This window comes from Chiloscyllium plagiosum, unplaced genomic scaffold (genome assembly GCF_037043375.1).
Source record: "Chiloscyllium plagiosum isolate Xiang-an unplaced genomic scaffold, Cpla_swu_hap1 HiC_scaffold_22, whole genome shotgun sequence".
NCBI lineage: Eukaryota > Metazoa > Chordata > Chondrichthyes > Orectolobiformes > Hemiscylliidae > Chiloscyllium > Chiloscyllium plagiosum.
Window position 1 is genome coordinate 4773752 of NW_028270160.1, and position 25320 is coordinate 4799071.

General features: G+C 43.1%; 1 protein-coding gene across 1 annotated transcript in view; it reads right to left on the reverse strand.

Annotated features, from left to right (window-relative positions):
• The window catches only part of LOC122561354 (VPS10 domain-containing receptor SorCS1-like), a 1223550-nt gene that overhangs the window by 363804 nt on the left and 834426 nt on the right, over window positions 1–25320 (reverse strand). Inside the window, exon 4 of the mRNA XM_043713087.2 lies at window positions 2925–3083. Coding sequence (XP_043569022.2) covers window positions 2925–3083 — 159 coding nt within the window. The remainder of the gene's footprint in view (window positions 1–2924; window positions 3084–25320) is intronic.

The window sequence follows — 25320 nt, forward strand, 5'->3', positions numbered from 1 at the left end:
AGTTAAGTAGGAGGTTAGAGTACAGCAGAGTAGAGAGAATAGAGCAGTTTTTAATTTGCCATCTCTACCATATACAACTGATACAGTAAAAAATGAGACAGCTTTCCTCCAGGACTGAGGGTGCTACATGGACAGCACAAACTATACAATCATACACGGCATAAAATGCATAAGACGTGCAAAACACGCAAGTTACATTGTAATAGAAGAATGATAAATAATAGACATTTTTCTTGCAGCAATTCGAAGTTGTGCAAAGAGTTTCAGATGGGAAAGAGTCTGATCATACGGTGTTAAGGAGCCTGATGGCTTGGGGGAAGAAACTGTTGCTCAGTCTGGCCGTGAGAGACCAAATCCTCCGATACTTCTGCCAGATGACAGGAGGGAGAAGAGTTTGAGTGAGGGGTGTGTGGGGTCTCCCACAATGCTCTCAGCCTTTTGGATGCAGTGTGTGGTGTAAATGTCGAAAATGGAGGGAAGGGAGACCCCGATGATCTTGAGTTGAGTAAGGCATTAGGGTACAAGGTAAGTAGGGTGCCATTTAATGGAGTTGTTAGGGTGGCATGGGGAATAGGGGCCGTGTTGTGGCCAACAACGGTGTAGGGGGAGGGCAGTACTGGTGGCAAAGTACAGGGCTTCTGAGGATGGGATGTTTGGGCAGTGACAATGCAGGGGATTAAGTTGGATAAATGTCAGGAACTGTAGTGAGGATCTCAAATGTTGGAACTTGGAATGTGGGTGTTCAGGCCAGTGGTGGGAAGGGTCTCAGATTCTAGGGGTTCAGGCCAGTGGTGGCAGTAGAGGCATTCACTCATGAGACATGGACGTTGTTGGCTAAGCAGCATTTATTACCCCTCCCTAGATGCCTCTTGAGAACTTGGAGGTGAGCTGCCTTCTGGAACTGCTACAGTCCATGTACGGTGGGTTGGCACACAATGCCATTAGGGAGGAAATTGCAGGATTATGACCCAGTGACAATGAGAGAACAGTGATAGATTTCCAAATCAAGATGGTGAGTGGTTTGGAGGGGAACTTAGCAGTGGTTTTCCAACATACCTGCTGCTCTTATCCTTCTGGATGGAAGTAGATGTGGGTTTGGAAGGTGCTGTCTGAGGATCTTTGGTGAAGTTCTGCAGTGCACCTTATAGATAGTACACACTGCTGCTACTGAGCATCGGTGGTGGGTGGAATTGATGTTTGTGGTGCCTTATAGAGTTGTATAAGATTATGAGAGGCATGGATAGAGTGAATGCATCCAGTCTTTATCCCAGGGTTGGGGAATCGAGGACTAGAGGGCATCAGTTTAAGGTTAGAGGGGAAAGAATAAAAGGGAGCCTTGAGGGGCAACTGTTTTACACAGAGGGTGGTACGTATATGGAATGAGCTGCCAGTGGAAGTGGTTGAGGCGGGTACATTAACAACATTTCAAAGGCATTTGGACAAATACATGGATAGGAAAGGTTTAGAAGGATATGAGCCAGGTGCAGGGAAATGGGGTTAGTGTCGATGGACATTTTGGTCAGCATAGACCAGTTTGGGCCAAAGGGCCTGTCTCCGTGCTGGAGGAATCTAAGACTCTATGACTCGTTTCTCATTGCACAACACCCAATCAGGAGAGCCTGTGCTCTACTTGGCTCCTCAGTGTATTGTTCCAGAAGATCCATGGTAAGGCAGTCCGCAAGGATCAGAGAGATTGTTTTAAGTATCTTTGAGCTCATGAAGGCAGGCCCTGGCAATCAGAGGGTTGATAATCTCCAGGAGTGGCTGTGAAAGTTCCCATCACTCATGGGTTTATTTTTGCCAGTCATTCAGCCTTTAAGGAAGACCTTCCCTCCACTCTCGAGCAGCTCACGAGCCCCTACCCACAAGTAGCTACCGTGAGGCTCTCACACTGTCAGTGACAGTCTCCATACAAGGAGACATCCATTCCAATACTTGCAGACGAATAGATGTCAATCAGCCTGTTGATGAACTAAATCAGCTGCCTGGCTTTGGGCACTACAGCCACTGCCATTCCATGACAATGAAGGACATGGAATTTGCGTTGCCATTTTCCTAGCCCTCCCATCTCCAAGTCAGTCACCAAGGGGCTAGTAAACCCCAATCAGCCTCTGTAAGGCTGTGGGAGGGTTTAGCTTTGATCCTCTGAAATCCTGAGGAAGACCATATCCAAATGTCAGGAGATTGAATATTGTGAGTTCCAGTTTCTTAGAAAGACTTCCACAACGTTCCAATACTTCAATCCTTCTGACAAATTAACAGCAATTGATTTTTTTCTCCCCAGCAGCACATCACTCAGACAATTCAGACAAAGCTTTCTTTGACGCAAAGGCATGTATCTTAAATCAAAAACCGAAAGATCTGTGGGTGCTGTAAATCAAAAACAAAAGCAGAAGTCACTGGAAAAGCTCAGCAGGCCTGGCAGCATCTGTGGAGAGAAAGCAGAGTTAATGTTTCAGGTCCGAGTTCAGAGTAAGGGGCACTGGTTATATTTTATTATGAGTGGTACCCCCTCTGTCATGAGCGGATGCCAAAGAGGCACGAAACGTTGCCAAATGCTGCCAGAATTGTGAATAATGCCAATAACCTCAATGAGGGTGAATAATGGGGTTCAGAGAGATGCTGCCTGACCTGCTGTACTTTTCCAGCACCACACCTTTCGGCTCAGACTCTAAATGTAGCCTTCTGCCTCGGATGGGGCCCCCATCCCCACCCAAGGATAGCCAGTGGCTGCTGGACATCTGGATGCTTTCACTCCCAGCCTTTCAATTGGCTCTTGACGCTTCGAAATTTGTAGACTTGCAAGCATTTTGCAACTCATTTTCTTAAACAACCACATGCTCCCGTCAGAATCAAAGCTGCAGTGCACAAAAATATTGCTCAAATTCCAGCACTGTATAATGGGCTGTAGTAACATCACTCACCTTCTGGTCTTGGCTACAGGCCAGAATCCAATCTTCTTCCTCGGGGTGGAACAGCATGCTTTGAATCTGGAAGCTTTGCCGGTATTTTTGATAGGTTGCACCTTCATCTGAGCTGATGAGGACACTGCTCTCAATCTCTGGATCACTCACGAGCATTATCTATTCAAGGCAGGAGGAAAGAGAAAACAGGTCAGGGGAAAGGCTTAACTATGCAGACAGAAATGCAAAACTAGAAAAGGGTTTGTTTGTTTTGAGAATTTCATGATGGGAGGCCAACAGGGAAGAGAGGTGAATGAATAGTGACATTACAAATTGGTTGCCCTGTTTGAATTATAATTAAAATGTCACTGAAGAACAGATTCCTTTGAAAGTGCAGTGGTTGGAATGACCCTAAAATGCCCTTCCAACACATTTGCAGTCTGCTGTATATCAATGTTCATCTCGTACGCAGTGCGAGTACAAGGTGCTGCTATCACAGATGATTCTGCTCATTTCAGGCTGGTGCTGGGAATGTCATCATCTGATTATTTGTTTCGCTTTACAAAGTAAATCATTCAGTTGAAAGGCTCACGGACACAACAATGACAAAATTGCGGATTGTTTCATTCTGGCTTTTGCTCTTGGAATGCTTTGCTTGTGGAAAGACTTTCTCGTACACCACGTGCAAGTATGGAGATGATGGGCAGAGTGGCCAGGATGCAGCAAGAATGGCCAGGATTTAGAGAATTTTCTTTTATTGCTCTTTCAGTTATTTTTCTGTTTTTCTTGCACAACTGCAAAATGGGTGGACAGAGTTTGTACTGAGTACAATCTGAGAATCATGAATGAGGAACATTCTTGCTGCATCCTGGCCACTCTGCCCATCATCTCCTTCTCCTCATGTTTCTCTTTTTGTATACCTGTGAGTTTTTTTCTCTCTCGTCCCTCTGTCTCCTGTATTTAACTCTTTCACAGTTTGTGTTTCACTCTTTTCTTCTCTACTTCCATCTCCCAGTTTGTGATTCATCCTCTCCCTCCCAACCGGACTGTGTTATGTTCTCCCTCTCTCTCTCCCTCTTTCTCTCCACCTGTCTCAGTTTGCTTTACCTCTCCCCTGCTCAGTTGTGGTACTCTTTTTCTCTTCTCTCCCTCTCCCATTTTGCGCTTTTGCCCACTCTCCCTGACCATTTAGTGCTCCACTTCCTCTCGCATTCCTGCCTGTGTTTCCTACTCTTCCAATCTGTGTTGCTCTCTCATTCTTTCTCCCTTGCCAGTCTCTCATGATTTGGAATTTCCCAATAATTTTTGAGGGACCCAATGCCATTATTGTCAAAAATGAAACAATATGTTTCCACATATTCAGAGAACAAGAGGAACCCATTATGGTTTGGTGTGATTGAGTGCAGGGTACATATTGTGGATAAAAACACTTCTCCCAAGTTACCAGCAGCTAGAAATAAATTGGCCGTTTTAGTGGATTCCAGCAAAGAAACAGGGGAATTGGTGAATCTATTGAAACTACATTGCATTGCCATTTTTAATTGAATGAACATTAATTGTAGATAAGACATGAGATTGATACACATTATGCATTTGTCAAAAAGTAAGACATAATTGTTGGGGTGGGAGTCAGTGTACGCTCTTAGCATATCATACCTGAGCATTGGAAAACATTTAAGTTCTAGTACTGTGACTTTGTGGGCTCTCTGGTTTAAATAGAAGATTGTTGGACATACATCAGTTGCACTGTTGCTGCCACATACTGCTATCAGTTCTGGTTTATTTTTCATCGATATGGTTTGCTGGCAAGTTCAATAGGATGGATCCACAAGTATGACCTCCAGAACATTTATCTAATATCATAGCTGCTTTCTACAATATTGTTGGGGAATGAATATTTTTCACTAATGTTATTTTACAAGATAATATGGTACAAAGTCATTTACTCTTATTTGAAGTTTTAAATATACCGTGAAAATGACCAACAACCACACATATACAGCAATAGTGATTTATTAATATATTAATTATTATAGGTTACGGAAAGTAAGTTAAAGCATAAGAAATAGGAGCAGCTGTAGATAACTGTCCCCTCAAGTTTACTCTGTCATTCAATCGAATCTCATCTTTTCCACTGGCTCTACTTCTCACTTCTAACAGCATGGACCTTGATTCCTTTCATGCTCAAAGATCTATTGATCTCAGTTTTGAATATTCTAATCAACTGGGGTCTTGAATCTAAAAAAAAGGAAACCATTAGAATGTGAGGCACGAATTAGTGAGGAGAAGTTGAAAAATCTTATGGGGGGGGGGGTTAACTGCAGATAGTCAATGATCCATATTTAAACAAGATGCTCATGAATTACAACAATTATTCATTCCTGTCTAGCGCAAAAATAAGCTGGCTCAACCATGGCTTACAAAAGAAATTTGGGAAAGTATTACATCCAAAATGGAGACATAAAATTGCCAGAAAAAGCAGCAAGCCTGAGGTCTGGGAGAAATTTAGAATTCAGCAGAAGGGGAGAACTATTTAAAATTAGAGAATGAGAATCAAATTTCAGGGAACATTGAAAGAGACTGTAAAAGGTTAGATGAATATGTGAAGTGAGAAAGGGTAATAAAGGCAGATATAGCTCACTTACTGTCAGAGGTTGTGGGGAGCAAAAAACAAAGGTAGAAGAATTGAACACACAGTTTGGTTCTATTTTCACAAAAGAGGGCACAAGTAATTCTCCAGGAAAGTTTGGAAGCCAAAGGCTGAGAGAAAGGATACGATTGAAGGAAATCAGTATTAGTAAGAAAATTGTGCCAGAAAAATTAATTGGTTTAAATGTTGACAAATCTCCAGGCCCCGATATCTACATCCCAGAGAATGATGGAAGTGGCCCTGAAGATATTGGACTGTGGTCGTACTGTGTAACAGTCTGCAGACTCTGGAGCAGATTGGAAGGTGGCAAATGTAACCTCACTATGTAAAAATAGAGGTAGAGAAGAAACACAGCCCAGAATTACAGACCAATTAGCTTGACGTCAGCAGTGGAGAAATGCGAGAGTCTATTGTAAACATGATTACAGAACATTTGGAAATGATGACCGGGATTGGAAAAAACCAGCATGGGTTTCAGAAATGTGCAACAAATCTGGAGTTTTTGATGATGTAATAAGTAGAATAGATAAAGGAGAACCAGTAGTGTATTTGAATTTCCAGAAAGGCATTTGATAAGGTCTGTCATAATATATTTGGAGGGGAAGAGTGAAGCACATTGGCTAGTGGGTAATAAGTTATTTACATGCATGCAGATAAAGCTTTCAAAAAGTAACACTTAAAGTCAATATTTCAGTGCTTTCAAAAACAAGTCTAGAAAGGAGAGAAAAATAAATGCTATTTTCTATCAACAAAGTGTAGTGTGACACAGGACCCAAAGCAGAAATAAATCAATTAAAAGTGGTTGGGGAAGAGATGAAGTTCTTAGTCTTTGTAACTGAAGCTCTCCTATCATAATGGTGCCCAAATTAAATGTGTCAGCAAGACTGTGGAATTGACTATCACAAGTGTGATAACACTATTGGACTCATCCTATATTGAAACTGGATGACTGCAGTGAGTGAACTGGCCACACACAATTTGTCACAAACATTGACTTTCTGAAAGGACATTGGCAACTTCTGTTGACTGTTAGAGCCTGTGAAATATTGGCTTTTGAAACAATGGGTAGACTTGGTCAGTGCAAAGCCATTCCATTCGGAATGGCAAATGCACCAGCCACGTTCCAATGATTAACCAACTGAATCACTGAAGATCACAAGACCATAAGACACAGGACCAGAATTAGGCCACTCAGCCCATCGAATCTGCTCCACCAATTGATCATGTCTGATGTGTTCCTGAACCCCATTCTCCTGCCTTTCCCCTGTAACCCTTGCTCCCCTGACTGATCAAGAACCTGTCTCTACCCTAAATACACTCAATGGCGTGGCCTCTACATCTCTCTACAGCAGTGAGGTCCACACATTCACCACCCTCTGGCTAAAGAAATTCCTCTTCATCTCAGTTCTAAAGATTGTCTCTTCGCTTTGAGGCTGTGCACTGGGTTCCAGCCCCTCCATTAGTGGAAGCATCATCTCCAAGTTCACTCTGTCCAGGCCACTCAGTATTCTGTAAATTTTAATCAGATCCCCTCCTCAACTTTCTAACCTTTATCAGCGACAGACCCATAGTCCTCAAATGTTTCTCATATGACAAGCTCTTTGTCCCCGGGATCATTCTTGAAAATGTCCTCTGGACTCCCTCCTAATGCCAACACATCTGTCCTTAGATATGGGGCTCAAAGCTGCTCATAATGTTCCAAAGCAGTCTGACCAGAGCCTTATACACCCCAGCAGTGCATCCCTGCTCTTGTATTCTAGTCCTCTTGAAATGAATGCAAACATTGCATTTGCCTTCCTAACTGCCACCTGAACCTGCATGTTAATCTTAAAAGAATCCTGAACCAGGACTCCAAGTCCCTTTGTGCTTCAGATTTCTGAAGCCTTACCCAGTTTTTAAAAAAGTCTATATCTCTATTCTCTTACCAAAGTGCTTTACTTCACACTTTCTCACATGATACTTGATCTGCCACATCTTTGTCCACTCTCTTAGCCTGTCCAATTCCTTATGCAGCCTCACCACTTCTTCAACACTATCTGTCCCTCCACCTATCTTTGTTGTCACCTGGAAACCTAGCAACAATGCCTTCCCTTCCTTCGTCCTGATTGTTAACGTATAACATGAATAGTTATTGTCCCAGCACTGACCACTGAAAATCTTCACTAGTCACAGGCTGCCATCCTGAAAAAGACCCTTTATCCCCATTCTCTGCCTTCTGCCAGTCAGCTAATCCCCCGTTTTCAATGCCAGTACTTTTACCCTAACACCATGGGCTCTTACTTTATTTAGCTGTCTCCTGTGTGGCACCTTGTCAAAGGCCTTCTGGAAATCCAAACAGATCATGTTTAGTGGCTCTCCTTTGTCCAATTTGCTCATTACTTCCTCAAAGAATTTGAATAGGTTCATCAGGTCTGACCTTCCCTCGTTGAAGCAGCACTGACTCTGCTGTTTCTTGCCATGGACTTTCGAGTACTCTGCAATCCTTAGTGATGGACCCTAAAAGCTGACCAATGATCAAGATCAGACTAACTAGTCCACTGTTTCCTACTTGCTGTCTCCCTCCTTTCTTAAAAATGGGTGTTACATTAGCCATTTTTCAGTCCTCTGTGATCCTCTCTGACTCCAGTTATTCCTGAAAAATTGCTACCAATGCCTGTACAATCTTGTCAGCTATCTCCTTCAGAACTCTGGAGTAGAGGGTGTGAGCTACAGGGAGAGGCTAGAAAAACTTGGATTGTTTTCTCTGGAGCAGCGGATGCTGAGGGAAGACTTGATAGAAGTCTATAAAATTGTGAGATGGATTGACAGGGTTGACAGTTAGAATCTTTCTCCCAGAGTTGAAATGTCTGATACGAGAGGGTTTGCATTTCCGGTAAGAGGGGGAAAGTTCAAAGGAGATGTGCGGGGTGAGTTTTTTTTAACATAGAGGTGGTAGGAATCTGGAACAAACTGCCGGGGTGGTGGTGGAGGTAAATATGAGAGGGGCATTTAGGAGACTTTTAGATAAGCACAAAAATGTGCAAGGAATGGAGGGATGTAGACCCAGGGCAGACAGAAAGAATTAGTTTAATTTGGCATCATGTTCAGCAAAACACTGTGGGCTGAAGGGCCCGTTCCTGTGCTACATTATTCTATGTTGTAACTGTGAGTATAGTCATTCTAGTTGGGGTTATTACCCAACTTTCAGCTTCCCCAGCACTTTATCCTGAGTGATGGCCACTAGACTCATCTCTGCCCCTGGCTCTCTTGAAGTTCTGGTTTGCTGCTGTTGTCTTCCACTGTGAAGACTGATGGGAAGTACCGATTCAGTTCCTCTGCCATTTCTTTGTTCTCCATTGCTGCTTCTCAGGCCTCAATTTCCAGTGTCCAATGTCCACTCTCGCCTCTCTCTTTCCTTTTCAATATCGAAACAAAAACTCTTGTAATCTTCTTTAATATTGCCAGCTAGCTTACTCTCATATTTCATCCTCTCCTCCTTTATGCTTTTTTTTTAGTTATCCTCTGCTGTTTTTTAAAGACTTCCTAATCCTCTAGCTTCCCACCAACCTTCATCACATTGATATGTTTTCTTTTGCTTTTGTGTTGTCTCTGACTTCCCTTGTTGGCCATAGAGTTTTTGCCTTGTCCTCCCCTCAGGATGCTTCTCCTTGCTTGGGATGAATTTCTGTTGTGCCTCCCGAATTCCTGCCATTGCTGCTCCACTGTCTTCCCTGTTATGTTCCCCTTCCAATCAGCTCCAGCCAGCTCTCCCCTCACGTCTTTATAGTTAACTTTTCTCAATTGTGATGCCATTACCATTCCAGCTTCTCCCTCTCAAACTGCAAGGTGAATTCTATCATATTGTGGTCACTGCCACTCAGGGTTCCTTCACTTTAAACTCTCTAATCAAGTCTGCCCCATCATCAAATTCAGAATTGCCTGTTTTCCAGTGAGCTCTGCCAACGCTGCTCCAAAAAAACACATCTCATAGACATTCCATGAATTCCTTTCCTTGGGGTCTACTACCAACCTAATTTTCCCAGTCCACCTGCACATTGAGGTCCCTCACAATTATTATGATAGTGCGGTTCTTATACGCCTTTTCTATCTCTCGATTCATTTTCTTCCCCCCAACTTAACCACTGCTAGGTGGTTTGTACATAACTCCCATCAGGGACCTTTTTCCTTTGGAATTCCTCAACTCTAACCATACAGAATCCATGCCTTCCAGGTCTGTATCACTTCTTGCTATTATTTAATTTAATTTCTTACTAACAACACAACCCTGCCCATCTGACTGTCCTTTCAATAGGAAGTGTATCCTTGGATATGTAGGTCCCAGTCCTTATCCCCTTGCAGCCACATCTCTGTGCTATCCAATACACTTTCCCAACCAATTCCAATCTGCCCTCCAAGCTCATTTACTTCGTTTCGTATACTGCCTGCATTTAAGTATAACACCCTCAGTCCTATATTGACTGCCCCTTGTCAAGTTTTCCCCTTATCTGCTGTGACTGAAGTTAGATTCCTGATCCTTTCCATAGTCTAGAACATAGAAAAGTACAGCACAGAACAGGCCCTTTGGCCCACAATGTTGTGCCAAGGTTTAATCCGAATGTAAAATACATTAACTTAACCTACGCACGCCTCAACTCACTGCTATACATGTGCATATCCAGCAGTCGCTTAAATGTCCCCAATGTCCCCAAACTTACAAGAAATTGTTTCCATTAGGCGAGGAGACTAGGACCCGTGGACACAGCCTTAGAATTAGAGGGGGTAAATTCAAAACAGAAATGTGGAGACATTTCTTCAGCCAGAGAGTGGTGGGCCTGTGGAATTCATTGCCGCAGAGTGCAGTGGAGGCTGGGACGCTAAATGTCTTCAAGGCAGAAATTGATAAATTCTTGATGTCACAAGGAATTAAGGGCTACGGGGAGAATGCAGGAAAGTGGAGTTGAAATGCCCATCAGCCATGATTGAATAGTGGAGTGGACTCGATGGGCTGAATAGCCTTACTTCCGCTCCTATGTCTTATGGTCTTATGACTCTGCTTCCACCACCACCGCTGGCAACGCATTCTAACAACTCTGTCCTCTTGTTCTTTAAAACTTAATAACCTCTGCTAATCCAAGGGATATGACTGCATCCTGAAACACAGCTTCCAGGTAAGGATTATGTAACTGTATTGTTTACATTGCTGACTTAGTTATTTTTAAATAAAATATTTACACCACTTAATTGAGCTTTTCGATCAGCTGCAAGAAGACAACTTGGTTATGAATTTAGCTAAGATTGCCAAGACAAAGGAGATTTGTTTGTCCCAAGCTGTAGGACAAGGCCGATGAGCACTGAGACAATGAAAAATATGAAGCATATTGGATTTACTTGCGCTAAGGGAAAGCGCTGAAATTTTGAAGAAGGGATTTGAAAATGTCAACTCTGTGTTTTTTCTCCATAGAGCTGCTGGACTTGCTGCAGCAATTTCTGTTTCCACGTGCTTGTAATTCTGTGCCGTGTTTGCAATGAGTGGATTCTGTCACAAGTTTTCTTTTTAAAAGATTCCCTACAGTATCGGAACAGGCCCTTCGGCCCAGCAAGTCCACACGGACCCTCTGAAGGGTAACCCACCCAGACCCACTTCCCTCTGACTACGGGCAATTTATCTGACCTGCATATCTTTTGGATTGTGGGAGGAAACCAGAGCACCTGGAGGAAACACATGCAGACACGGGGAGAATGTGCAAACTCCACACAGACAATTATCCAAAGCAGGAATTGATCCCAGGTCTCTGGTGCTGTGAGGCAGCAGTGCTAACCACTAAGCCACCGTGCCACCCCTACGAACATCAGCATTGTTGTTGCACCTTTAACAGACTTGTAAAAAGGTAGAAGGTTTGAATGGACACAAACATATCAAAGTGCCCTTGATAACCTGCAAGTTGTGTTGACAGCTATATCGGTTGACAATCACAGGCTAAATGATGAGAAACCATTGAAACTGGTTGTTAATGCCAGCAACATCAGTACGGGGCCTGTTTCACTGCCAGATGATAAGTTGGAGGTTGAACGGCCTTATCTGTCATGTTTCAAAGGAATTGACTGCACACTAACAAAATTATTCCGCAGTGTTTACTGAAACATCAGGTCTCCTGAAAACAACAAAAGCTGGAAGTCAGAATGGGTCAGGCAGTATCCATAGACAGAGAGCAAGCTAACATTTCAGGTCTAGATAACTCTTCATCAAATTTGAGGCTCTGATGAAGAGTAATCTAGACTCGAAACATTACCTTGCCCTCTCTCCATGAATGCTGCCTGGCCTGCTGTGATCTCCAGCATTTGTCGCTTTGCGTACAGATTCCAGCATCTGCAGTAATTTGCTCTTACACCGGTCTTCTGTTGGTCCTATGCCATTTTGAAATACACACCAACACAACGTGGAAGAAACTTACTTACAGCATCACAATCCTTTGATGTTCATAGAAAGCATTCAGGACAAAAACTTGTGATTATTTTAATAAAACTTATTTCTCCAACCATATAATTTGAATATTATTCACATTGTTGTGGTTCTGGTCGCCGAGCTGGGAGTTTGTGTTGCAGACGTTTCGTCCCCTGTCTAGGTGACATCTTCAGTGCTTGGGAGCCTCCTGTGAAGCGCTTCTGTGATGTTTCCTCAATATACTGGCCACTGCAGCGGACAGCTGGAACTGACAACTGGAAGCGGCAGATTCAAGCCACTACAAATGCCGGAGGAAAGATCACAGAAGTGCTTCACAGGAGGCTCCCAAGCACTGAGGATGTCACCTAGACAGGGGATGAAACATCTGCAACACAAATTCCCAGCTTGGTGAACAGAACCACAACAACGAGCACCCGAGCTACAAATCTTCACACAAACTTTGAATATTATTCACATGTTTTGGAAAAGGTATGTGTAGTGGATGTTTTATCAAGAGCACATTTGAAGGAAACGAAGTGTGGAGATGTTCGTGAACTGTCGGAAAATAAGACTGCTGTTTAACTTACTGTGCATTTATACCAAAGTGTTACGACCATTCCTGTGAAACAGCAAAAGCGTTAGGATAGCTTTGAGAACTAATGAAAACACCTTTTAAGGTACATTTTTCCTTTTCTTTGGGGGAGATGTGTGGTATGTTTTGCAGGATTTTTAAAATACTTGAATGTTACTTCTTTTAAAGTTTGGATTTTTGGATATAAACTTATGGGTTTGAAGGGGTTTAATGATTAACTTCTGCAGCCATGGTGATTTCTTTTAAAGTACAATGAGTGAAAAACTTCCTGATAAGTATTGGGTGTTTGTTTGTATTAGGAGATTTTCATGAGTAAACAAATTAAATGGTTGTGTATTAGGCTGTTCAGAGATTGCTTCTTTAAGCGGCACGGTGGCACAGTGGTTAGCACTGCTGCCTCACAGCGCCAGAGACCCGGGTTCATTTCCCGCCTCAGGCGACTGACTATGTGGAGATTGCACGTTCTCCCTGTGTCTGTGTGGGTTTCCTCCGGGTGCTCCGGTTTCCTCCCACAGTCCAAAGATGTGCAGGTCAGGTGAATTGGCCATGCTAAATTGCCCGTAGTGTTAGGTAAGGGGTAAATGTAGGGGTATGGGTGGGTTGCGGGTCAGTGTGGACTTGTTGGGCTGAAGGGCCTGTTTCCACATTGTAAGTAATCTAATTCAAAATCTAATCTAATCTAATTCAAATGTTCAGAGATCTTTTCTTTTGATGAGGGGAATATCTATAGCTTGGAATAAACATTTTCATTTGGGTTTTACATGGTCTTGGCTAAAGCTGAACGTGTAAAGTAGGTGCTCCGAGCAAACAGAAAATCTAGAATTGTTAAAAATAAGTTACCTTAGTGTAATGAGTTTACTAAACGATCCAGAGCTAGAAAAGTTTGGCTAAAACTCTGAGTAGGTTGTTTGAACTTGAGAAAATTTAAGCTCAGATGTATGAAGGTTTCGGGAAAAGGCAATCAGATTCTCAAGAGTGGGAGTGGAAGCCACAGTGCAATTAAACCCGATCAAGATGATCAAGATAGGAATTCTTCCCGGTGTGAATGCTGCAAATTAATCTTGGGATTCATGTGAATACATTTTACCGTGTATTTCAAAATCTTTGCATTTGTGTAATATGTAAATAGTTTGGTTTTTTCTATTTTATCTTTATTTCTTTTATATTACTTTTATAGTACTTGGAGCTAGGATGTTGTGGCCATAATGGTGACATGGATTTCACAGGGGCAGGAATGGTAGCTGTATGTTCCAGGGTTTACATCTTAAACTGAGTGGGGGGGGAGGTGGAATAAAAGAAGAGGGGGAGCAGCATTGTTACTTAGAGAGTGCTTCACAGCTGCAGAAATGGAGGTTGTTGAGGAGGGTTTCTCTACTGAGTCAGTATGGGTGCGAGTTAGTAACAGGAAAGGAGCAGTCACTTTACTGGGTGTTTTCCATAGACCCCCCACCCCCCCACAATAGAAGCAGAGAGATGGAAGAACAGATTAGACAGCAAATTTTGGAAAGGTGCAGATGTAACAGAGTTGTTGTTATGGGTGACTTCAACTTCCCCAATATTGATTGGAACCTCCTTAGTGCAGATGGTCTGGATGGAGCTGATTTTGCTGGGTGCGTCCAGGAAGGATTCCTGACTCAATATGTAAACAGGCCGACTAGAGCGGAGGCCATGTTGCACTTGGGCAGCATCCGAGGAGCAAGAAAATCGACGTTCCGGGTAAAAGCCTTTCATCGTCCCTGATGAAGGTCTTTTGCCCGAATCATTGATTTTCCTGCTCCTCGGACGCTGCCTGACCTGCTGTGCTTTTCCAGCACCTCATTCTTGACTCTAATCTCTAGCATCTGAGTACTCACTTTCGCTATATTGGATTTGGTACGGCAACGAGCCAGGCCAGGTGTCAGATCTCTTGGTGGGAGAGCATTTTGGTGACAGTGACCACCACTGCTTCACCTTTACCATAGCCATGGAGAGGGATAGGAACAGACATATTTAGTTGGGGGAGGGGAAATTGTACAGCTATTAGACAGGAGCTGTGGAGTATAAATTGGGAATAATAAAGACTAACTGTTAAATGCTTGAGAGAAAGAAACATCTCAGTGGGATTGACATGGCAGAGACCAAGATTGAAATGAAGCAGACTTTGGATTTTAGCAAATGATCTAAACGCTGGGCAAGATAGAAAAATGGACAAGAAGAGAAACTTCAAATTCGACGATACTTCTGAAAGTTTCAGTTGAGTTGTTCCTTCCGTTTTTGGATAACACATGTCCTCCAGATTGTGCTTGAATCTGTTCTTATATTGAGCTAAAAGAGCAATTTGGATTTCAACATAAGAAACAACATAAGAACTAGAAGCAGGAGTAGGCCGTCTTTTCATGACCTCAGCTTCACTTCCCCGCCCTCTCACCATAACCCTTAATTCCTTTACTGTTCAAAAAATTATCTATCTTAGCTTTAAAAACATTTACTGAAGACGCCTGAACCACCTCACTGGGCAGGGAATTCCAAAGATTCACAACCTCCAGGGGGAAGAAGTTCCCTCTCAATCCAGTCCTAAATCTGCTCCTCCTCATTTTGAGGCCCAATGTCCTCTTGTTCTAGTTTCACCCGCCATTGGAAACATCCTCTCTACTTCTATCTTATCTATTCCCTTCATAATTTTATATGTTTCTATAAGATCCCCCTCATTCTTCTGAATTCCAGTGAATATAATCCCAATCTACTCAGTCTCTCCTCATAAACCAACCCCTCAACTCCGGAATCAACCTAGTGAACCTCCTCTGCACCCCCTCCAGTGCCCGTACATCCTTTCTCAAGTAAGGAGACCAAATCTGCACACAGTACTCCAGGTGTGGCCTCACCAGCACCCTGTACAGCTGTAACATCACCTCCCTGCTTTTAAAACACAATCCCTTTTAGCAATAAAGGACAAAATTCCATTTGCCTTCCTTATTACCTGCTGCATCTCCTTCTGTGATTCATGCACAAGGACATCCACATCCCTCTGCACAGCAGCATGCTACACCATTTTACCATTCAAATAATTGTCCTTTTTACTGTTATTCCCACTACTATGGATGACTTCACATTTATTAACATTGTACTCCATCTGCCAGACTTTGCCCACTCACTTAAACTATCCATGTCCCTTTGCAAAGTTACACAGTCCTCTGCACACCTTGCTCTACCACTCATCTTAGTGTCATCTGCAAACTTTGACACATGACTTGTGGTCCCCTACTCCAAATCCTCTATGTAAATTGTGAATAATTGTGGTCCCATCACTGATCCCTGAGGCACACCACAACAAAGGGAACAAGAAAAAAAGTGATACCAATCAATCACATCTTCATGGCTCACACCACACCCAAACAAAAGAAAACCCTTCCGGTCAGGTTTTCTATGAAGAGCACTGAATTTTTCAAGCTGCAGAAGTTGCTGATGGACAAAAACAGCAGTACATTTGTCACAGAGTAGTTTGCTGCTTCCCTTACAAGCCTCTCCGTGTGGATTCATAGAATGATATGGATTAATAGTTTTTCATTAACATTCGATAAACAAGCTCTCAAGTAGACACATGCTCTGGTGCCAGAGCTTGGTATTGCTATTCATCACCGTCACAGGAGGCCTTAGAAATATCATTTACCTCCTTTAAATGTTGACAAACACAATTTAAGGATAATTTATAGGTTCAAAATACCTCATAATTTTTCTCTGTATTGGTTGAAATGAAAACATTTGTTAGTGGGGGAAACCATGTTTCAACTCTTTATTCTGTGCTCTGTGAGCACATCTAGTTAGATGTACAAACTGAGTTTCAATATAAGTATGTTTCTGCTGCTGCATTATTTAACTGGCCTGTTCCACTGTACATTTTGTGAAACAGGTTTAGTAGCAGTTTCATTTTCAATGAAAACACCAATATTAACTCAGGAGTAACGCTGATAATTGGAGTCTTGGCAAAAGGCAAGAGTACACAAGAAGCTGTGCATCATTGTGCACAACATACACCTCGCTGAGTCTCTTTCCAAACAACAAACAACTGTTATGTTATTCCATGTAACGTGCTCCTGGTGTGTAATATTCTAACCTGAGTATTATTCTGTTGTAACATATTCCTATTGACATCACCCATTGATGTAACACTGCTCCAGATGTTATATTCTGTATTACAAATTCATAACCAACACATTTGCTTTTGCTGAGATCACACTCTAACACATATCATTCCAATTACAAATCAGAAATAGTTTGGGTTGTTCTATTTTATCTTTACTCCTTTTATAAAATGAACTGCTGGTTTACTGTTAAAACTCGTATCTGCACCAATGAGCAGTTGTGTTTCAAAGAAAGACCACCTTGTAAAATTTAAAAAAAGCCTATCATGCCAGATTTCATTCTGGGACCTACCTTGCCAAGTAAGAACATCACCACGAAAATAATAAACATGCAAAAGTGGACTCTGAAGCCACCATAGTCCTACTGTAGGAATGTTCTCCCATTAGAGAGAAAGAGAGAGACTGAGAGAGAGATGATTGTGAGGGTTTAAACTGAGGGTCAGCACATCTCAGGTGAGGGGACAGGTTGAGAAGGAAAGTCCTTCATGATAAACTGAGCCAGTGTCAGAATTGAACTGATGCAGTTGGCACTACCCTACATTGCAAACCAGCTATACAGCCAGTTGAACTAACAGGCCCCCATGTTTCTAACATTTCATACCATTTTACATTGTTTCACTTACAATATGACAGTGATTTTCTGCAGATTGCACACACATAGCTATGTCATTTTGTACATCTTATTCCACTAGAACTACCCCCCAAAAATTGGATTTTAAGGCCCAACCAGGGATTGAATTATCAAGTGGCTTCATCAACATAATTATTCCAAAAATCACTCTTATATCAAATTATAATACATCAAGGAATGCTCACCATCACATTCTTTGAACATAGAACATAGAACATTACAGCACAGTACAGGCCCTTTGGCCCTTGATGTTGCACTAACCTGTGAAAATAATCTGATGTCCATCCAACCTACACTGTTCCATTATAATTCATATGTATGTCCAATGCCCATTTAAACACCCTTAATGTCAGTGAGTCTACTACTGTTGCAGACAGTCCGTTCCACACCCCTACTACTCTCCCTATAGGCCTCTGAATTGTTCGAGGGATGGAGAGGAGAGGATAGCAAAGATGATTCTCGATAGGAGTGAGAGTAAATGGGTCGTTGTTATGGAGGACTTTAACTTCCTCAATATTGATTTGGAGATGCCAATGTTGGACTGGGTTGTACAAAGTTAAAAATCACACAACACCAGGTTTTAATCCAACAGGTTTATTTGGAAGCACTGGTTTTCGGAGCGCTGCTCCTTCATCAGGTAGTTGTGGATAAGCAGTGCTCCAAAAGCTAGTACTTCCAAATAAACCTCTTGGACTATAACTTGGTGTTGTGTGATTTTTAACTTCCCCAATACTGACTGGAAATATTATAGTTCAAATAGTTTAGATGGATCAGTTTTGTTCCATGTGTGCAGGAGGGTTTTCAGACACAGTATGTAGACAGGCCAACAAGGGGTGATACCATATTGGATTTGGTACAGGGTAATGAACCCAGCCAGGTGTTAGATTTGGAGGTAGGTGAGCACTTTGGCGATAGTGACCATAATTCAGTTGTGTTTACAATAGCAATGGGCAGGGATAGGTATATACCACAGGGAAAGAGGTATAACTGGGGGGGGGGAGGCAATTATGATGCAATTAGGCAAGATTTAAGATGCATAAGATGGGGAAGGAAACTGCAGGGGATGGACACACTTGAAATTTGGAGCTTATTCAAGGAACAGCTACTGCACATCCTTGATAAATATATACCTATCAGGCAGAGAGGTAGTTGTCGAGAGAGGGAGCCATGGTTTACTGAAGAAGTTGGAGCATTTGTCATGAGGAAAAAGAAGGCTTATGTGAGGATGAGGCATGAAGGCTCAGTTAGGAGGCTGGAGAATTATAAGTTAGCCAGAAAAGATCTGAAGAGAGGGCTAAGAAGAGCCAGGAGGGGACTTAAGAAGTTGTTGGTGGATAAGAGCAAGGAAAACCCTAAGGCCTTCTATACGTATGTCAGGAATAAAAGAATGACTAGAGTAAGATTAGGGCCAATCAAAGATAGTAGTGGAAAGTTGTGTGTGGAATCTGAGGACAACGGGGAAGTGCTTAATGAATATGTTTTGTCAGTATTCACATTGGAAAGGGCAATATTAGTGAGAATGCAGATATACAGGCGACTGGATTAGATAGGATTACAATTGTTAATGAGGAGGTTTTAGCAATTTTGGAATATCCCTGGGCCAGATGGTACTTATCCTTGGATTCTCTGGGAAGTCAGGGAGGAGATTGCAGAGCATATGGTATGCCACTTCTCTGCCCAACTCTCCAGTCTATCTATATCCTCCTGTATTCTTTGACAGTCCCTTATGCTTTCTGCTACTCCACCAATCTTTGTGTCATCTGCAAACTTGCTGATCATACCAACAGTGCCCTCTTCCAGATCATTTATGTATATTACAAACAACAGTGGCCCCAACACTGACCCCTGTGGAACACCACTGGTCACCTTTCTCCATTTCGAGAAACTCCCTTCAACTACTACTCTCTGTCTCCTGTTGCTCAACCAGTTCTTTATCCACCGAGCCAGAACACTCTGCACACTATGTGATTTCACTTTCTCCATTAGTCTATCATGGGAAACCTTGTCAAACGCCTTACTAAAGTCCATGTATATGACATCTACAGCCCTTCTTTCATCTATCAACTTGGTCACTTTCTCAAAGAACTCTATTAAGTTGGTAAGGCACGATCTCCCCCGCAAAAAATCATGTTGCCTATCAGTGATAAGCCTATTCTTATCTAAATATAAATAGATCCTATCCCTCAGTACCTTTTCCAGCAACTTTCCCACCACTGACGTCAGGCTCACTGGTCTGTAGTTACCCGGAATATCCCTATTAACCTTCTTTTACAGGGGGACAACATGAGCAAATCTCCAATCCTCCAGCACCTCACCTGTATTTAAGGATGCTACAAAGATAGCTGTCAGGGCCCCAGCTATGTCCTCTCTCACCTCCCTCAGCAACCTGGGATAGATCTCATCCGGTCCTGGGGATTTGTCCACCTTAATATCCTTTAGCCTACCCAACACATCTTCTCTCCTTATGTCAATAAGATCCAGAGTAAACAAACTTCAATGTCTAATCTCAACATTCATCATGTTCCTCTCCTCAGTGAACACTGATGCAAAGTAATCATTGAGATTCTCACCCATTCTCTCAGGTTTGACACACAACCTTCCTTCCTTATGCTTTAGTGGACAACCCTTTCTCTAATTACCCATTTGCTGCTTATATATGAATAAAAGACCATGGGATTCTCCTTAATTCTGCTTGCTAAAGTTATATCATGACCCCTTTAAACCCGCGTGATTCCTCGTTTAAGACTAGTCCTACTCTCCCGATATTCCTCCAGGGCTCGTTCTGTTGTTAGCTGCCTGAACCTTATGCACGCTTCCCTTTTCCTCTTGGCTAATCACACGATTTCTCCTGTCATCCACCGTTCACAAATCTTGCCTTTCCTATCCTTTGTTTTCAAAGGGACATTCCTAACCTGCACTATCTTCAACCTATCTTTGAAAGCCTCCCATATATTGAATGTGGACTTCCCTTCAAATAGCTGCTCCCAATCCACATTTCCCAGCTCCTGCTGAATTTTGATATAATTGGCCTTGGCCCAGTTTAGTGGCCTTAGGACCACGCTCACCTTTGTTTCCGTGTAGTCTAAAACTTACAGAATTGTGGTCACTATTCCCAAGGAAATTCCCCACTGCAACTTCGACCACCTGGCCTGGCTCATTCCCCAACACCAAGTCCAATGTGGCCCCTTCCTTCATAGGACTCTTGACATACTGCTTGAGAAAACTTTCCTGGATGCTCCCTACATATTCTGTCCTCTCCAGACCTTTGACAATACGTGTATCCCAGTCAATGTTGGGAAAATTAAAATCTCCCATCACTACCACCCTGTTGCCTCTACATCTTCCCATAATCTGTTTATTTATTTGTTCTTCTACCTCACCCTCACTGTTGGGAGGCCTGTAATACAGTCCCAACAATGTAACTGCACCCTTCTTATATCTCAGCTCCACCCATAATGCCTCATTACCCAAGATCTCCATAGTGTCCTTCTTTAGCACAGCTGTGATATCATCCCTGACCAACTAATGCAACTCCTCCGCACCACTTTTACTTCCCTCCCTGTCTGTCTGAAGCATCTATGTCCTGGAACATATAGTTGCCAATCATGCAACCAAGTCTCTGTGATTGCAATAATGTCATACTCCCAAGCACCAATCCAAGCCCTAAGTTCGTCTGCCTTACCCACTATACTCCTTGCATTAAAGCACATGCACTTCATTCCACCAGTTCCTTTGCGTTCATCTGCTCTCTGCCTACTCTTCTCCTTGGTAATGCTATCTTCATGATCCTTACATCTCTAGTTTCCACAAATGGCCACAAAATCAAAATCCCAGGGACCAACCCATGCTGCAAGTTCACCCACCTTAATCTGGATGCTCCTGGCATTGAAGTACACACATTTCAAACAAACATCCTGATTGCCTGTGTCCTCTCATGACCTTGTAAACCTATCCCTGACCTTACTACCCTCAACCTCTTGTACATTGGAAGTCATAGTGTAAAGATTCATAGAGATGTACTGCTGCTTCACTGCATCAGGAACCCGGGTTCAATTCCAGCCTCAGGCAAGTGTCTGTGTGGAGTTTGCACATTCTCCCTGTGTCTGTTTGGGTTTCTTCCGGATGCTCCAGTTTCCTCCCACAATCCAACGATGTGTAGGTTAGGTGAACTGGCCTTGCTAAATTACCCATCTCATTCAGGGATTATAGGTTAGGTGCATTAGTCAGTGGTAAATGTAGAGTAATAGGGGAATGGGTCTGGGTGGGATATTCTTTGGAGGGTTAGTGTGGACTTGCTGGGCCGAAGGGCCTGTTTCCACACTGTAGGGTTTCTACGATTCTATGATGCAGCATGGAAACAGACCCGTCAGTCCAACTTATCCAAACTGTCCAGATATTCCAAATTAATCTAGTCCCATTTGCCAGTATTTGGTCTGTATCCCTCTAAACTCTAAACTAAATTCATGTCACTATCCAGATGCACATTAAGTGTTGCAATTGTACCAGCCTCCGTTACCTTCTCTGACAGCTTATTCCACAGACACACCATCTTCTGCATGGAAAAGTAGCCCCTAAGGTCCCTTTTAAATCTTTCCCCTCTCACTCTAAACCTATACCCTCTAGTTCTGGACTCCCCCAACCTGAAGAAAAGACCTTGTCTATTTATCCTATCCATGCCCCTCATGATTTTATAAAAGTCTAAAGGTTACCCCTCAGCCTCCGACACTCCAGGGAAAACAGCCCCAGCCTGTTCAGCCTCTCCCTATAGCACAAACCTTCCAACCATGGCAACATCCTTGTAAATTTTTTCTGAGCCTTTTCAGGTTTCACAACATCCTTCCTATAGCAGGGAGCCCAGAATTGCACACAATATTCCAAAAGTGGCCGAATCAATGTCCGTTGCTCCTGAAGTGGGCTCCTCTACACTGGGGAGACAGGACGCCTACTCAGAGAGTGCTACAGAGAACATCTCTGGGTCACCTGCATCAACCAACCCTACCGCCCCGTGGCCGAACACTTTAACTCTCCCTCCCACTTCACTGAGGACATGCAGGGCCTGGGCCTCCTCCACAGCCACACCCTAATCACCTGATGCCTGGAGGAAGAACGCCTCATCTTCCACCTTGGGACCTTCCAACCCCAGGGCATCAGTGTGGACTTCACCAGTTTCCTCATTTCCCCTGCCCCCAACTTATCCCAGTACCAATCTTCCAACTTGGCATGACCCTCATGACCTGTCCTATTTGTTCATCTTTCCTCCCACCTATCCGCTCCACCTTCCTCTCTGACCTATCATCATTACCCTCACCTCCATCTACCTATTGAACTCTGAGCTACCTTTCCCCCAGCCCCAACTCCCTCCCATTTATCTCTCCACCCCATTGGCTCACAAGCCGCATTCCTGATGAAACGTCGATTCTCCTGCTCCTCGGATGCTTTTCCAGCACCACACTCTCGACAATGTCCTGTACAGCTGCAACATGACCTCCCAATTCCTATACTCAATACTCTGACCAATAAAGGAAAGCATACGAAACACCTTCTTCACTATCCTATCTATCTGCAACTCCACTTTCAAGGCACTATGAACCTGCACTCCAAGGTCTCTTTGTCAGCAAGACTTCCTATGACCCTAACTTTAAGTGTGTAAGTCCTGCCCTGATTTGCCTTTCCAATGTGGAACCTCACATTATCTAAATTAAACTCCATCTGCCACCCCTTGGCCCACCAGTCCATCTATCATGATCCTGTTGTATTCTGAGGTAACCTTCTTGGCTGTCTTCACTCTAGTACAATTAGGAATAGGTCTATAAGATGTAGGAGCAGGAGTTGGCTGTTCAGTCCCTTGAGCGTCTTCCACCATCCAGCAGGCTCATAGTTGATCTGACATTTCTCACATCCACTTTCCTGCCCTATTCCCCTAATCCTTGACTCCCTGACTGATCAAAAACGTATCCATCTCAGCCCCCCACCCGTCTGTGGAAACGAGTTCCAAAAACTCACAACCGTCTGAGAGAATAAATTCCTCATCTCAGTCTTAATTCGGTGCCCCTTTATTCTGAGATGACACCGTTTGGTCTTGGACTCTCCCATGAGGGAAACACCCTCTGAGCATTGACCCTGTTTCAATGACATCACCTCTCTTTCTTCTAAACTCCAGTGAGTAGAGTCTCAACCTGTGCACCCTTTGCTCATTAAACCATCCCCGTGAACCTTCTCTGAACTGCCTCAAATGAAATTATATCTTTTCTTAAATAAGGAGACCCAACCTGCTCACAGCACTCCAGATGTGGTCTCACCAGCACCTTGTACAGTTGCAGTAAGGCTTCCTTACTCTTATACTCTAACCCCTCCTGGAATAAGGGCCAATATCCCATGAACCTTCCTGACTACCTGCTCCACCTGTGTTTCTTGCACAAGTCCCTTTGTGTTGCAGTTTTCTGCAGCTTTTCTCCAATTAGCTAATACTCTAATTTTTTTATTCTTCTTCCAAAATGAACAACATTAGAACTTTCCCACATGTTACTCCAATTGCCAATTTTTTTGCCCACCTTCTTAACCTATCAATATCTCTCTGTAAACTGCGACCCTCCCACAATCTGCCTTTCCACTTATGTTTGAGTCATCTGCAAATTTGGCTACACTACATTCACTTGTTGGAGATGTGAAATAAACACTGAGCTAGCTAGCTTCCTGTGAATGAATAGAATAAAAGTGATGAGCTCAGACACTATCATCGTGGCTTTCCACAGATAGGGCCCATGCATATCACAGTCCCCTAGCTTATTGCATGTACCCTCCCATCAGGTAACTCATACCTATGAAAGGGAACTAGCACGTTAGCATCCAACATCCAGAGAGAAGTGACCAGTGCTGACAAATCCGATAAAGATGAGAGAATGCGAGTATGCTAAGGTAGTAATCCCAAAATGCTTGGGAAGCCAATTATGTATTTTTACAAATACCAGCTGCAATGCAAGAAATGTGACAGCACAGATTGCAACTATTCCCCATGGCATTCTCAAGAATAAGAGATGATCTTGTTGAAAGGTTTAAGATTCTGATTGGATCTGATAGGGTGGATACTGAAAGAATGTTATGGGGTATCTAAACCTTGGAGAAAGAGTTTAAAATCTGATGGCAGGACGTTTTCTTTATTTCTTGTCAGTCCCTGTGGAATATCCTTCACCAGATAGCAGTGGGGGCTTGGTGTTTGAGGAAATTGAAAGTTGTGTAAGACAGATTTCTTTATGGAAAAGATGGTAAGGGTTCAGAAAATCGTATAGAGAGAGAAGAGGCCCTTTGGCTCATCAGGTCTGCACTGGGTTGTAGGGAACAGACAGGACAAATGGAGCTGAATCATGATATGATCAAATGACAGAGCAGGCTCATGACACAATGGCCTACTCTGACTCCTATGTTTTGGTGTTCACTTTGCACACAGCAAGGATGATTGAAGTGGCAAAGTGATAATGACCAGATGTCTGTTTTAATGATCATCATTGAGAGCTACATGTAGACCAGGTCAGCAGGGAGAACTCCCATTCTCTTACCCAACTATAGAATCATGTCATGATTTCAGCATAGAACAAGGGTTTTTGTGTCCCACTGTGGCGATGCTGACCTTCTGCAAATGTGATTTAGCTGATCGCACTCCCTAGCTCTTTTCCTGGACATGAAGGGCCACCACAGTAACTGATGCCATTAAGCAGCAGCTGATTTTGAGAGCGGTATCTTCCTCATGAATGGAGCCTCCAGTTCCAATGTCTGTCTGCCCAGGTACTGAATACCTCCACCGATTCATGGATTGCTCCCTGGCACAACCAAAGGCTCTTGTGCTGGCTGATAATCCAGTTGGTATCAGGAGAGTGCTGTAACCAAACAACTTCATTCATTCTTTAATTGGTTACTCATTGCAGCTGGGAGGATAACTATTTACACTATTGTCCAACTCCTGTCGAGGCAGGAAGTTGTCATTCAGGGCAGTTAGCTGGAACTTTCCTTT